Source organism: Cariama cristata, unplaced genomic scaffold, assembly GCF_000690535.1.
Source record: "Cariama cristata isolate BGI_N322 unplaced genomic scaffold, ASM69053v1 scaffold21443, whole genome shotgun sequence".
Taxonomy (NCBI): domain Eukaryota; kingdom Metazoa; phylum Chordata; class Aves; order Cariamiformes; family Cariamidae; genus Cariama; species Cariama cristata.
The window spans coordinates 5,529-21,372 of record NW_009610436.1 but is presented as its reverse complement, the minus strand read 5'-3'; the positions used below and the strand labels follow the sequence as shown (position 1 = coordinate 21,372).

The 15,844-nt window shown below is 48.0% G+C and overlaps 1 protein-coding gene across 1 annotated transcript in view; it reads left to right on the top strand.

Annotated features, from left to right (window-relative positions):
* LOC104159871 (hepatocyte nuclear factor 4-alpha-like) overlaps positions 1–11,464 on the top strand; it is a 17,503-nt gene extending 6,039 nt beyond the window's left edge. Inside the window, 8 exon segments of the mRNA XM_009697891.1 lie at positions 1–13; positions 2,500–2,606; positions 5,132–5,287; positions 8,599–8,686; positions 9,222–9,377; positions 9,662–9,898; positions 10,557–10,679; positions 11,322–11,464. The exon segment at positions 1–13 is cut by the window's left edge and continues 9 nt beyond it. Of these exon segments, the coding sequence (XP_009696193.1) occupies positions 1–13; positions 2,500–2,606; positions 5,132–5,287; positions 8,599–8,686; positions 9,222–9,377; positions 9,662–9,898; positions 10,557–10,679; positions 11,322–11,464 (1,023 nt within the window).
* Positions 11,465–15,844: the final 4,380 nt, after the last annotated feature.

Sequence of the window (15,844 nt, the reverse complement as noted above, 5' to 3'; positions counted from 1 at the left end):
ATGAAGAAGGAAGGTGGGTGATGGTGTGGCTTGCCCGTGCTCCCCCCAGCAGCAGTCACACTGGCTACATGTCTTTGAGGAGGCCCTCGCAGCCCAAGGCTAGCCCCGGCCGTGTACATGCTTGCCCAGCCATCTTCGCCCTGTTTTCCCTCCACAGTGCTCTCCTGTGCACAGATCCAGACCCCCATCACAGAGGGGTTTAGGGAGAGTTTTGGCCTCCAGTCCTGAGCCCTGCATGTGCCCAACCTGCCCACTCCCACCCATGCAAAATCCCTGCAAGCAGCCGTCGTCCCAACAGTTGAGGGCAAGGCATGAGGACCCTGCACGCTCCCAAATTCAGTTTCAGGGTCCCTTCTCAGGGCACTTCTCAAAATGCCAACAAAGACAAGCCCACAAGAATGCCACACGACCATACTTGTATCTCAGAACTGCCCGTGCTTGTACACACAAATTACACCTGTGCCTCTTCAGCTCACTGTCGCTCACACTGATACACACATCACCTGTGCCTCCACATAGCTGGGGCATCCCAGCGGTTTGGGAATGCTTCTCAACATCAGTGAGAAGCAGAAATTTCAAAGAAGGCCTGGAAATTTGGAAACACTTTGGGAAAACTGCTCACAGTGCTGTTGCCCCAGAGACACCATGAAATCCACAGCTGGATGGGTGAGTCCAGCAAAGGTCCAACTGTCATTTTGTGCCTTTTTTTTTCCTAATGTGCATACAGGTTCTTTCTGACCCTCTGCAGAGAGGTTAGTTTTATCTGATACATCAACCACAGCAGAAAGGACCCAAAGCGAGGTGGAGCATTTTGGCTATTTAACTCCATATGAAAGGAGTAAAGATATCCACCCCTCTGCGTGGCCCAGGCTAACCCCACCAACTTCCCTGCCTCTCTGTCTCTGCAGCCCTTCAGGTCCCTGTGACTTAGACATGACGGGACAGGATTCACCTCTTGTTTAGCCCTGCTTGGTTCTTAGGACTATTCACAGTGGCAAGGAAACCTGGGGCTGCTGTGGCCCCACTGGTGGCCCCACTGGTGGCCCTGCTGGTGGCCCTGCTGGCAGAGGGACAAACTGCCAGAAGCAGCCCAGAGGAGCTGCCTGGCACCCCGTAGATCTCACCCCATTGATGTCTGCAAAGGGACAACCAGGAGGCGTTTGGCCCTGTTGTTCCATGCAGAGAAATTAAACACTCTGCTCCCCCCAATTCACACCCCCTTGAGGAGAAACTTAAGAGAAAAGGGGTCCTTGAAGACAACAGGGAAGTACCAGTGGTACCTGGGTGGCTTCCCCAGGAACACCGGCGTGCAGGAACACCTCTGAGCAGGAACAGTTATTCCCTGTTAAAGGGGATGAGGTATTGCAAGGAACTTGGCTTGACTTTTCCTGAAGAACATAGGAATCCTCCTCTCCCTGCAACGCCCGCTCATCCCATGCCCAGAGCTTTGCTGCTGTCTGTTAATATTCAATAGAAGTTACATTAGGTGCATGACCAGCTAATACTGAGCAAACATTTGGAAAACATCATGGCGTGACTGAACTCGGGGGCCTGCTACTGATAACAAGCAGCATAACCTTGAGAGCTCCTATTTACAGCCGCTGACTGCAGGGCTTTTCTCCTGGCCCAGCCTCATTATTGCTTTTTATCAGGCGGATTTATACATTGAGAACGTATCAATCCAGAGAGCCACCAGCCTAAGGCAGGGACTGTTCCGTTTCTCCTGCCATCGATCAATACCTTATTTGAGCATACGGCTTTGACTGGCGTGGCCATGGTGAGTTACGGCCAGCCCACGGCCTCATGGCAGACGGAGAGGTAAATCCCCCTCCTCAGCACTACTACTTCTGCTCTGGCTGCTGCCACCTCTAGACTCAAAGCCCAGGTCCTCAAGACTAGACCAAGTAGGGGTCAAACCTGTCCTGGGACTCCCTTTACAATAAGGTATGAGAGAGCTCTGTTGCTCTGGATAGGTAAGGAGGAGCTGTTCTGCACTTCCTTCCTTATTGTAGCTTAGATGGAAGTTTTCCAACTGCACCTACCTGGTGCAAGAGCTTCCCAAATGGAGCTCACAGAAGTCGTTTGGACAAAGAAGGCATGCAGATACTCGACTCCTCCGTTTCGCACATAAGCTTTGGGCTGCATGCTGAGCATAGCCACCATTTCAGACCCCATATCTGGAAATCAAAAAACTCAGAGCCAGATTGTTTGAAAGGAAACTTTCCCATTGAACTCTACAGGCTTTGAACCAGGTGTTTGGTTTCTGAAACTACTCCATCCCAGGAAAGCCTAGTAAAGTGAATGTGAAAACAGAACCACCCGATGTAGTCAGCTCCTGCAGGCATCCCATCACAAACCAGACACAGCTGTGCCTCTGCCCTGCCAGGCAGGGAAACTGGGAAACTGCAGCTAGGGAAGGGGAATGCCAAAAGCCTGTGCTAGTTTTTGGTGTGCATTGCCATGAACTACCTGCAGCTCAGCCAAAATATTCTCTTGCAGCTGTACAAAATGAACGGGACCGAATCAGCACCCGGAGATCAAGTTATGAAGACAGCAGCTTGCCCTCCATCAATGTCTTACTGCAGGCAGAAGTCCTGGCACAACAGGTACCTCTTCTTTCTTGTTTGGCAAATACAAAAGCATCAGGCACTATCTGGCTAGTAGAGCCAGTTGAGTATTTAATAGCTAAGTCTTCAAATTACTACCTCTTTTCTAAGTAACGTATCTGCCAACTCAACACTGTTTTTTCAAAGGCATTTGTTACCTGAAACCATCCTTTTAATGCTCCTTGATCCATTGTAATAATATGCAATAATCTGTTCTGCTTTGATGGGACACATGAAGGCTGGAGAGCCTGCTGGAAGGAAATAGGGTAGAATTATTGAAATCCAAGGAGCTGCAGACACCTAAGTGAGCCAAGCCGCTGGCTTCACATGAGAAGCCTCCCTTCCCCATCGGCTTTTAGGAACTTCAGATTCTGGCTTCCTGCAGTTTCACAAGGAATCAGTTTCATGCTTGTTTTATGCAGATATTCTTTACAGTGGCTACTTGAAATTCCCCATTTCCACAAGCATACTGCCAAGACTTATTTCCTAGAGCATTCACCTGAAGAGATTACTCTGATTTAAGAATCTGGATATTGCAAATGGTGTAAATCAGATCAGCACTCTCTGAGAGGACACAGGACAGGACGGGAGCGCACAGGCTGCGGGGAGGGTTTGTCTGTGAGAACAAGTGATGAGGATGGGGCTGTGCTGGAGGCAAGAGCTGCCACTCTTCATGGGAGCTGGGGAGAGCAGCATTCCTCCTCCCGTGGAAAATGAGGAGGGGTTCAAGTTGGCAGTCCATGTTCTTCCTTGCTTCAAGGGTCATATTATCCTGAAGGGTGTCCCAGGAGATGCTCCAGGACAGGACATGCCATGCTTTGGGCTCCAGGCTAGGGCTCAGGCTGTAAGGTCCACTTCTCTGAGGCGGGGATATGCCAGAAGAGCCAAGGGCCAATCCTGTACACAAGAAGCATATCCAGTCTCACCCCATGTCTCACCTTGTCCTATGCAGGCCCTAATATATGTATATACCCTATAAAATAATGTTGGTGCTGCTCCCAGAGGTGTGAGATAATGGGGTCTCAAGTCACCAGATGTACAAGGGAAGGATATTTCTGGGACTGAGTCCTGCATCATATGTAAGCCTGGAGCAGGGTCTGCTGATAAAAACTACAACCATCAACAAATCCAGGGGAGCTCCTGCTCTCCCACAGAGCACAGAGAGATTCATTAAACAAGGCAGGCTCCAGGACGGTAATTGGTAACTTTTATGTGCCTAGCTAATTAGAACAAGATACTGCTGAGGAGCTGCTTTCTCCAAGATCTCGGGTCACTCACTCAGAGGTCTTTATTTATTTGCTAAGCCTTCCGGGCTCTCTGATTAGGGTAATACATGGTGAGATTTTTACAATCTTATTTATTCAATAATAGCTCGAGAGCTGGAAAGCTTCCAGGTAATGCAACCTGGGGAAAAAAAAAAAAAAAAGCAGGTGGCGTTTGAATTCCATTTCCTTAGGGAGGCTGGCAAGGTCCAAGCTGAAAATGCTGGCAGGAACAGGACAGGAAGAGCTGATGTACAAGAGCACAGAGGGCAGGCGGAGGGCAGCGATGGGGTCGAGTTAATTGCTTACAGAAGCATGAGCATAAAGTAGTGACTAAGGGCAAATTTTTAGATGAGCTGGGTGAGCAGCTATGCATGAGAAGGACAGGAGGTTGGGTGCCTGGTTTGGGGGAGATGTTCTTTCCAGCTCCGTGTGACGGGACTTGCAGAGTTGTCAGGCTTGTCCTTTGCAAATGAAATGGCCCCATTTGCCTCTGCAATCACATATAATTCGCCATGCAAAAAATGCGACCTGTGTTGTGGGCGTGTTTGCACATGTGCAGTTTTGCCAAAAGGGCCTAAAAGCCGGAGGAGGTGGGAGGTTATTGTCTTTAAAGTTGGTCTTCAGCATTTCAGATTGGGTAATGTCAAATATTAATGACCTGGTGCTCACAGAAAGCAATGTCAGACCTGGAAAGCCGTCTTCAGCAGAGACTTCTTGTGCTCATGCTGACTCAGACAGGAGGAGAAGTAGAGCCTCCGTGCCTCCTGTCATAAGCAGACAAAGCAGGTCTGGCCAAGCACTGGCTTTGGAGCAGCGTGGAAGGGGGAACAGTTCTCTGCCCTTTGGTGAGACCCTCGTGCAGCAGCACTGGGTGGGCTTGTCCTTGCTACTGGTGAGGCTGACTGCTACACAAGCCCTTCTGTTCCCTCCTGGATCTTGACTGAGCACATTTGTTCAGTGGGAGGAAGATCTTCCCTTTAGAAACATTTCTTCTGTGCTTTCCAGTCTCTTCAAGGCATGCCAGTTTACCAAGATGATCCACAGCCTCAGCTCTGAAGCATTTCATGTTCACAGATCCCCAGGCTGATCTCAATTTAAATGAGTTGTGCTGGGCCACGTATTCTGGGGGCTGGATGTGCAACAGGAAAAAGTAATCATTGATGATGGAGTCTGCATCCACACAACCCATGGGCTGGGGATTTTCCTGTCTATGTTTCCTCTGTAGTACTGAAAGCTGAAGGATCTCTTCTCTCCTTCCAGATATCATCCCCGGTTCCTGTGATCAACGGAGACATCCGAGGGAAGAAGATTGCCAACATCTCTGATGTGTGTGAGTCCATAAAGCAGCAGCTGCTCGTGCTGGTGGAGTGGGCCAAATACATCCCTGCCTTCTGTGAGCTGCCCCTGGACGACCAGGCAAGTCCCCCCCATCCACCCCACATCGCTCTGCCCTGGTGAAGGCAGTGGGGAGCCAAAGGAGAGCTGGGCAGCTGAGACCTTCAAAGAAAATGTGCATTGTCCACTCTGTTATCCCGACTGCTGCAGCTGATTGGGAACGGCATCCATACAATGCCAGCATAGGCCATTTGCATGTGCAGCTAATCAGTCGATGAGCACAGTCATGATAACACTGAGCTCAAATTAGGTAGATAATCAGGTGCGCATTTTACATGGGTCTATCAGTCATTTATTAATCATAGTTTGTGTACCACTTTGAAAACCTGAAGTGCTATACAAGTACTTAGGGTAATCAGACTTAGTAGGACAGATTTCTAGCCTAAGGTCTGCTCAAGACTTAAAATCAAATCTGCATGTCTGTCTTTCTGCTTCTTGCCTGGGGATATGTTTGTATCCATTCTCCTGTTGTGGAATTACTGAAACTAAACACTAGTTTGTGTGCAAGGCAATAAGAAAATCTCTCTTCAAAGTTAAAAACCAGAAATATATTTGCATTTAACACAAATTACAAAAAGGATATTTGCTGATTCTATAACCAAGACAAGCACAGTAGGTTTGAAATCCTTTGTAAAACTATACTGCAGGATCTCAGGCAGCCTCAAAGAGATACAAGGAGATGTCTCCTGTGTAAGTCCAAATTTCAGAGGTCTGCAGCAGATGTTGCAGGACATGATGTGTGCCCAGCCTTGAGAAGCACGTGTGGATGGTGGGGAGGCTCCAGAGGGAAGGGATAGCATTTCTGGCAGGATATAGCATTCTAGCAGTGGGCAGCACAGGTCCTGTCTTACATACGAAGGTATTTTCAATCTTCCCAGTGTCTGGTCACAAAACCAGCATGGGTCCTCTTCAGCTAAGATCAGTCTCCAGCCCTGTTGATCTAGAGGTAATTTTTACATCATGAAGAAAGAGGATATCAAGAAAGTGAAAGCAGCCAGCTGATCAAAAACCCCTAAATCCTAAAACTGAGATCTTCAGTAATAACCCAGCAGCACAAAGCCCTGGGGAATTCAGTGCTGTTAACACAGAGCATATTTCCCTCTTTATTATTGTGTGCAAGTGCTAAATTATTTAAAATGGTTAAGAAATCTGTTAAACTCCTAAGGCAAATACAACTCAAAAATTATGAAAACCAAAATGGACTCCAATGGCAAATGACATTCACGCAGCAAACGGGCTGCAGCCCAGCAGAGGCTTGGGCAACTCTGCATAACCCCTTGCATCCTTGTACCATTTGGAACAGAGGCAGTAAACCTGGTTAGTAACTCTACAAACTACAGCAATTTCCATGTGAGCTCATCTTACAATTGTGGGTCTGCAAAATTTCTCAAAGAAAACAAAGCCTAATGATGACATTGTCTGAGCCCTGCTTTCCCACAGAGGAGAGGCTGCTCTCAGCATGCTCCACAGGTTCATCTCAATTGAAATAGGTCTTCTGTTATGAGCAGCCATCCCCCATCATGAGCAGTTCCCAGTCTATCCAAAGGGCTTGAGAGGAAAGACTGTGCTGCAGTAGAACTAATCAATTAATGCCATCCTTGCTTTCGAAGGATTGTATGAGAACAGAGGCAGCAGATACTCAGGGGAGTGCAGGAGGAAGGACAGAAATGTCAGGGATCAGGAATGAACAAAACTACGTGCAAGGCAGCTGCCCAAGGGGCACGAGAGCCAGTCAAGACACGTCCAGTGGGAACATTTAATGTTGGGAAATGCTATTACATTGTCATTAAAATATTGCCTGAGAATGAATCATCTGTGCCAACATTTTATAGGAAAGGTCACACCCAACCCCCTATTCTTCCTGTGCACCAAAATGTCAAAGTGCTGGGTTTGGTGGGGCAAAGCCATTTCATTTCAGAGTTAAAGCTCTACTTCGTTGTGTTACAACTTTTGTATTTATCCTAGTTCACAATGGGATAATGTATCTCAGGTTGATCACTGCAAGAAGTATCAAATGTGACAGTTTTGCCTTGTTAAAGTAATTTACTTTAATTTGCTCAAACAAGCAAATTTTATGGAAACAAAAATGGTCATTTCAAACTGAGCTTTCTTGAATTTGCATTAGGCAGGAAATTTCTACCTGAGGGCTTTGATCCCCTTTGGGACTCACAGTGTTTCCATCCTTCTCAAAGTTTCGTCAGATAGGAAAGCTCAGTTTTGTGCAGCTCTGGTAATTACAAGCAGCTCAGCTAACACATCCACCCATGTTTAGATAGCGATAGAGGCTAGATTTTGGCACATAGATAAAGGTTCCCCAACATCATGTATGCGTACTCTTTTTACAAAGATCTCCACTCTGTTTACTTTGCATAACTCTTTCTCACCCTCTGCAAAAAAAAAAAAATCCCTCTCTCAGACATCAGCATCTTTTCTAACCAGAGCTCTCTTCTACGAGCAACACATTGTCCTGGCATTTCTGGTAGGGTAAGACTTCTCTTGGCTTTGTCAGATGCTGAGGGATAACACACTGGAAAAGGGGACATTCCCATCAGGACACACTTTTCAGAATCTCTCCGTTAATGTTTAATGATTGTTTTCTCCAGCAGAGGCTCCTAGCTGGACATTAAGAAGCCTCTGTGTCAGGCTGTCCAATTGTTAACTTCTGTTTCTGCCTAAATATCTGAAATTTTTAACTGAAGGAGGGCAAAAGATTCAGGACATTCTCAGGAGCCACTGGAGGGTGTAAAATGAAATGCTTCAATCATTAACGTCAGGGCAGAAAAACATCCCTTTGGCTTCCCTGGCCCAAATGCCCATTGCTGCAGAGGGAAGGAATGGCCAGAGGGTGACCCCACCAGCTGGGTGGACATGGGTCCCCATGATCGTGACTTCAATGGGAGGCGGACACGGCCCAGAGGGACAGCAACCGTCCACAGCAGTAGATTGTACTTCTCCCCGCTTCCCAGGCTGGAGCATGGTCCCTGGTTCTACATTTGCCAGGAGCTGCCTTGACTGCAAACAGCCCACTGTGAACATGTCCCACTGCTGGTGTCAGGTCCTGGGACAGTCCAGCATGGTCTTGCTTATGACATGTGCCACAAATATGGGATGTTTCAGGTGCTGTCTATTATTTACTAGTTCTGCTGGATTTATAGCTGTTTATGCACAGGAATAAACCATTTTTTGACCTTTTGACTGTGACTCAAGAAGGGCTCTCACTCCCCATCCTCGAGTGCAGTACAGGAATGCTGGGCTTTCTCTCTTGCTTACATAACATCACAGCCTTGTCCCTGTCTCTGCAGCACCCAAATAACTTTTCCCTACCCTTGCAGGTAGCACTGCTGCGAGCACATGCAGGGGAACATCTGTTACTGGGAGCTGCCAAGAGGTCTATGGTGTTCAAGGATGTCTTGCTGCTAGGTAAAGAGTGCACTTCTGCTGCTGGCCCATCTGCTTCTGCAAAGCTTCCCTGCTGGGGTGAAGGAGAGGGTGGTTCAGTGTCTGCAGGCATCCTTTTTGCACGGTGGTGGCTTGAGCTCTTCTGTATTTTAGTGAGCCTAGCACAACCTCTGGGTGCAGCTAGGTCTGGCTAACATTCATACCAAGGCCCTGACATGTGGCAAAGTTGGGAGATTATGAACATTCACATTGCTTCCCCCCACCCCCCGACCCCCGGTTTGTGTAAGCAGGCTGTGGTGTGATTGAGAAAAAGCTCCCACTACTCAGTCAGCTTTTCCTTACTTGAATGACTCCTGTGTAAGGAGAGGCTGCTCTAGCAACACAGATCAGCATTTCTGGTGGGTTGAGCCAGGGAACAGGCAGAAAGAGGAACTTTCAGAAAGAGGAAGTCCTCCACCCTCAAAATTATCTCAGCATTGGCTACCTGGGTTTTGAACTCCCCTTGGTAAGTCTTGGGCAATGACAAAGCGATGGTCTGTGTGCTGCTTGTCTAAAGGAAATGACCACATCATCCCACGGAACTGCCCCGAACTGTTGGAGGTGAACCGCGTGGCCATCCGCATCCTGGACGAGCTGGTCCTCCCCTTCCAGGAGCTGCAGATAGATGACAATGAATATGCCTGCTTGAAAGCCATCATCTTCTTCGACCCAGGTATGGTCCAGCTTGGTGAGGGTTACCATCAGAGCCAACTAGTCTGGGCTACACTGACTAATACTGGTCCTGAGTTGTGGAAATGCTGCTTGGTCTCCTCTCTGGGCCAAACTGTTTTTAGAGGGAGGGGAGAAGTCAGCGTAAGAAGAGAAAAAACATCCATTACAGCAGACAATAGAGAATCAGAGATAGCTCACCTCAGCCTGTGCCCAGACTTCATGCTATTACCCCAGGGTAGCTCCTAGGGAAGCAGCCTGGATAGTTTGCTCTGTGGGTTGTTTCAGATGCCAAAGGACTGAGCGACCCCTCCAAGATCAAGCGGATGCGGTACCAGGTGCAGGTCAGCCTGGAGGACTACATCAATGACCGGCAATACGACTCACGAGGCCGCTTTGGGGAGCTGCTGCTGCTGCTGCCTGTGCTGCAGAGCATCACCTGGCAGATGATAGAGCAGATCCAGTTTGTCAAGCTCTTCGGCATGGCTAAGATTGACAACCTGCTGCAGGAGATGCTGCTGGGAGGTGAGTAATTGAGGGTCCTACAGGAGGCCTCTCAGTGTTCCCTGATCACTGTCCCCTTGAGAATCTCCATAGTCATTGTTTCCTACCTGATAAAGGTGGAGACATCCTGTATGCAGGTCAGCCCTTGACTCACACAAAATCATCTTCCGCTATCATTGGCAGTGGTAACAAAGAGTCCTCCATTTCTGCTCAACTAAAGACATGCATTAGCTGTGCGTCTATTTACAGAGAGGCATCCCTAGGCCTCTGCATGTAGACGAGCTTTGCTGTGCAACCCCCAAACTCCTACCAGCCAGCCATTTCACTAATCCTCCTCTGTGTCAGAAGAGAATCATCAAACAAAAGCATTAAGAGTGTCCCAGATTTTCTAGTGGGAGCATCCAACGGGACAAATCAAAATAAAAAGTTGCCACCATGCTATTCTTTACTTGGAGGTGTGACTCAGGAGGAGAGGGATATAATCCTGTATAAGAGGAAATGCAGGCAGAGGTTAGTGAGCCCAAGGCATCCAGGGAGGAAAATGGGAAGGGTGTGCTCCAATCACATATGCCCAGGCTGATCATGCACAAAGCCTTGGACATTTTGGTGCAGTGGGTCTGCCCATCTGAGCTGTCTCCTTCTGCCATTGTGGCAACTAATGTCATATGCATGTTTTTAGGCTCATCAAGTGAAACGCCGCATGCTCACCACCCCCTGCACCCTCATCTGATCCAGGAGAACCTGGGAACAAACATCATTGTGGCCAACACAATGCCTCCCCAGATGCACAATGGGCAGATGTGTGAGTATCACCAGAGAGACAGAGAGCTCCCAGGAGAAACCGAGAGCTTTCCAGCATGCCTGTGGAGGTAGTTTCTACCTTGCAAGGAAATGAGTGTGTGAGAAATTCCTATGCAGAAAGGAGGGAAAGACAAACAGAGGGGTGGGTTAGATTAGATTAGGCTAGACTAATTGATTCAACAAGATGTTCCCTGGCAGACTGTAACTTTTACATAGCCCTTAAGGGATGAACGGTCCCATCCAGTGCCTACTGAAATCAGTGGAAAGGCTCCCATTCCCTTGAATGGTTCAGACACACCTCACTTTGCCCTCTGCAAAAACACAGGAGAATCTAGTCCACCACACAGGGCCATCACTTAGGAATTTGGGCTGAGATGACTTCAGTTGACCAAAAAAGTGGCCAGTATAGGTCAAAATGCCAGCAGCTCCCCTCATTCGATGTTTATTATTGTGGTTCTTCTAGGGCATCTAACCATGTCACCGCATCTGGGCTGCCTTGCAGCAAACACACAAGTCGTTAGGAGCAATGGTTTTGCTACAGACCCTCTGCCTTGCTTACACCTGAACACCGCACAACTGAGGGCAAATCCCAGTGCTGTTAAGTCCACGAAGCCCTCTTCTAATTTTGTTTCTCTCTCTGTAGCTACTCCAGAAACTCCACAGCCATCTCCACCTGCAGGGTCAGGACCAGAGCAATACAAGCTGCTGCCCGGAGCCATTGCAACCGTGGCAAAACAGCCCACCTCCATCCCGCAACCCGCCATCACGAAACAGGAGGTCATCTAGCAACCTGCAGACCAGCTGGCCTCGTTTAGAAGACCGTGCAGGAGAAAAGCCCAAACTGACTCTGTCACTGTGAAAAGAGAAGCCATCCTGAGGTCCTTGGGCGCAAACACACGGACTTGCTTATTGGACTAGTCCACCACCACCAAAAGCTGTCTTCCTGCAGCTATGGACAGTATGTGCCACGGGCAGCCTCGAGTACCAGAACTAAGGTTGAAGCCTTACTGAAACCCTCAGTCCTTGTAAGAAGGGCCAGATTTCTGCCTCCCTCTGTGGGGAGGCTGCAGTGACTGGCTGGGGACAGTGCAGCTGGCTGTTCCCCCATTGCCACCTCTCAGCATTGGTTCAGCAAACACCAGACCCTGCAAAGAAGCAATTCTCTGTGCTGTGTGAAAGGAGGGCTTCCCTCCTGCAGCCATGCCAGCTCCCCAGACAGTCCCCAGTCCAGCCAAACTTGATGGAGATGGAAGCTCCCCCAGAGCACTGCAGCAGGTGAAGCACATGGGCTTTACCCAGGCAGCACTGGCAGAATTGCTCCTCAGCCTTGGCTAGTCTCAGGTCTTTGCATGGCGTCACCCTCCAGCACACTAGTGCCCTGAGCCAGGTCTAACAAATCTTTTCAGCTGATACTGGCAAAGTCTGGCCCACCAGGATTCTCCACTATTTGGATCCTTCTGTCTTTTGAGTGGTTTCATTATTTCCGTGCCTTGACCACCCTCCCGCCAGAAGGCTCAGAGAGGCAACCACTGCCAAATCTTTCCCTTACACCACTTACTGCCTCCTCGCTACCTGGACTGGGAAGTTGGGGGCCCATGGGATTCAGGAGATTTCAGCTAATGGGATGGGGTCACCCCTGTACAGGCTGGCGGTGGGCAGCACTGCCCAAAATATCACTGGCCCCAGTACTGTTTCTCAGCAGTCAGAAGACTACTGGATGCCTATTTGGAAGGAAGTGGGGGGCAGGATGTACAAAGGGGAGAGACTTGTGAAGGTGGGGAGAGACTTGTGAAGGTAGGAAGAGCCCAGGCCTCACAGATTGGACCAAGCTCTTGGGCTGCCCAAGTACTGGGAGCATTGTGACCCAGGATCTCAGTTCAGACCCAGCTTTAATGCTAAGATATACCATGTAATCTACTTGTCCAGTCCGGTGCCACTCCTTCAGCTTAGAGTGAGTGGCTGGTAACAGATTTATAGGCCTTCATAACATGATAAAGAACTTGTTATGGCTCCTTCAGACCTCAGAGGGTTTGAGGGCAGCAACCTCAAAAACACAATGCTTTGAGTCCTGCAGAGAAGAAGGACAGAGGTCAAAGAAAGACCCTGTCTTGCCCAAGCCCCCTGGGTCTGCCCCAGCCTTGAGTCTGTACCCACCTGCCCTCCTCCCTCCCTGCCACAGCCCGTTTCTCTGTGCCTGCCTGTGCCAAAACCCCGCAGATCTGACCTTTGGTTTACAGCTGAAATCAGGAAAGGAGCCCTCCCACACCCAGCGCTTGCCTCTCTGGGTGCCAGCAGGGCTGGAGCTCACACAGCCCTGAACAACTTCAGGCCTGAGTCATTTTTGGTAGCGCAAGGCAATAGCAGCTCTAACTAACCACAGACTATATGGGGTGCTGGCCTCTTGGGAAGATGAAGCTGATGGAACCATGGCTGCCGAGAGGTCCCTGGCAGGAATGAATCTGAGCCAGCCCAGCCAGAGGAGCTGCAGGTCTGTCCCTTGATTTCCAATGCAAAAATGAAACACCTCGCCTTGCGCTGACGGTGTCAGAAGTATTGTATCGTCTCTCAACGCTGGTGGCATCATACAGAGTAATTTATTGCAATGATGAATCCAATCATTTTCTGTAAATTATTTTGTAAATCACATTGATTATTTATAATTGGGAGATTAAATGCAAAAAATCATAATAACCAGGCTGTCTTTTCCAACTGCAGCAACTTTTTTTCCTGTACGTAGACAAACTCTGTGGGGAATCCTTTTTGGTCCGTTTGCACCAAGCATTCCTCGATATTGTACATTAATTTTTGCTGGTTACTGCCTTCCAATGGAAACAGAAAAATATTTCTTCTCTTGAGTTTGTATTCATAAAAAAAAAAAAAGAAATAAATGCAAAAATATTTTCTAACTTTTCCCAGACAGATGGATTTCTTTCTTCTGGGAGGATTTATTTTAAATCAAGAGGCTCACCTCCCTGTTGGTCTGAGCACAAAGCATATATGTATTGAGGAAAAAGCCCAAACAAGTGTTTGATGCTGTCGCCAGCTGTTACTATTTCCTGGCAAGTCTAATGTTAGCTGCTGCCTGTTCTGAAGCCACATGTGCTGGAATCATAAGATTGAATGACAATCCCAATTTTCATTAAAAGAAAAACAAACATGAAGAATAAATATTTGCTTTCACGATTCCAGGGGAGCTTAAAGACTTGAAGTAACCACACTCCAAAAGACAAGCAAAGGAAGCCAAAATACCTTATTAGCATCTTAAACATGTTCATTTTTAAGTCCTTCTTGTATTTCAAAGGCAATTTCTGAGCACTTTGGGGTGATGATTCTGCTTTGGTTCACACACAGCCAACCTGCTGCTGGTAACAGATGCAGCCAAAGGCAGACTGAGCCTATGGGGCACAATAAGACGATAAAGTGAAAGTCCATTTGTCACTGGTTGTAAAGGTGAAGAAATACACTGCCAATTAAAGAAGGCTCTTAATGACCTGCTCTTCTGATCATGGGACCCTGCTCTCAGCTGTAGCATGCCCAGGAAGATAATGGGAAGTGGGGAGAGAGGTCTAGACGGCTGTAAATACTAGGTATCGGGAGGAACAACATCCAGCATTTTCACCTCTGATCTGCAGGAGATGCCCCTCATGTTCCCCCATCTCCTGCCTCTGATGTGAAATGAGTCTCATCCCAGGCACAAGGGATGAAAAGCAGCCTGATTTTGCATCCCACTTGCACATCCAGTGGCCTCCCACCATGCTGGTGAAAAGTGTCAGCAGGTATGAGATGCAGGGATGAGGTTCAGACTATGTTTGAGGACCATGTGGAGACTTAAGAGCCTGCCTCCACTCTGGGGCCAAGGACCCAGGAGAATAGGACAGACCTCAAATAACATGCCCTCAATACCTGTGCACCCGCGATGATCCAAAGCCCCAATGTCATTGCTGAATGCCTGAACAAGGTCAGCAAAGGCAATCACAGGACATGCGTTATCTCAGCACACACACAACTGAGTGGTTAGTCCAGTCAAGAGAAGGAAAAGGAGTTAGTTCCTTCCTTTTAATGTGGAATAAAAACCAGGACTCCCCTGCCTGCCACAGAAAACCTGTGACCTACAGTTGGTTTCACCTGGGTATATGACCTAAAACCTCCATATATGTAATATCAAATCTTTGAAGCAATAAATTCTCCTGGATTCCTTCCCACGAACTGCTCTATCAAGGTTGCCCTTTATCTCGTTCATCTTAAAGCAGTGCAGTCCCTACAAGAGGTTTCCTATTGCTGGATTCAGGTCACTTGGAAAAAAACCCACAAACTGCCCCAAATACAAGCTTGTCCTTAAGTGGCGTCCTTGATCCCAACGCTCACCTCTTTTGTCACTCCAGCCTGGAATCACCCTGAGACACTGGTCTTGCCACTCATGGGCTGTTTTTCTATCCTGCTGGACTCCCTGGAGCCCACAGACAATGTCCCATGTCACAGGAGATGCCTGTCATAAGGACAGCTAGTATTGGCCTTTAAGACACAACTTCCTTACATTGTTTTCAGATGTGAGAGCTTTTTACTCTCCTCTTCTATACTTGCAACCTAGACTAAGGATGATTTCCTGAAGAGCAGTATCTCCAGCTGTGAAATCTTTTCATGATGTCCAAGCAAAGATCTGTGAAAGTGGTATTTTTGTGAAATGCATTCTTTTCATATTTCTTATATAACCTTCATCTGAAATAGCCAACAGGCTTGGAGCCTTTTCCACAGCTTTCATATCTCAGTAGGAGGAAAAAAAAAAAGAATGGCAAACGAGTTTTACTGCCTGCATATCATCTCTGACAAAAGCAACTATTACTGCTATTAAACTTGCAAGTGCACACAGCGGCACAGATAGCCATGAACAACAAGAGGCAGCAGGGATGGCTCAGCAACGTGGCACTGCTGAGCCAGGCAATTCTGTGTGCCTGGTTGGCCACTTCCCTCAAGGCTGAGTGCAAATATCACCAACCAATTTGGGAATTCAGGCCACATACTGCACAACCCATTTCCACTCAGAAAGGCTAGAGGAGGAAGGGTAAGTTGTGGGTCTGTTTAAAATCCCCCTCCCCATTCCTAATTGAGGTGTGACTCTGATAATCATAAACACACCTAGCACCTGAAAAATTGCCAGCCAGGCCAATA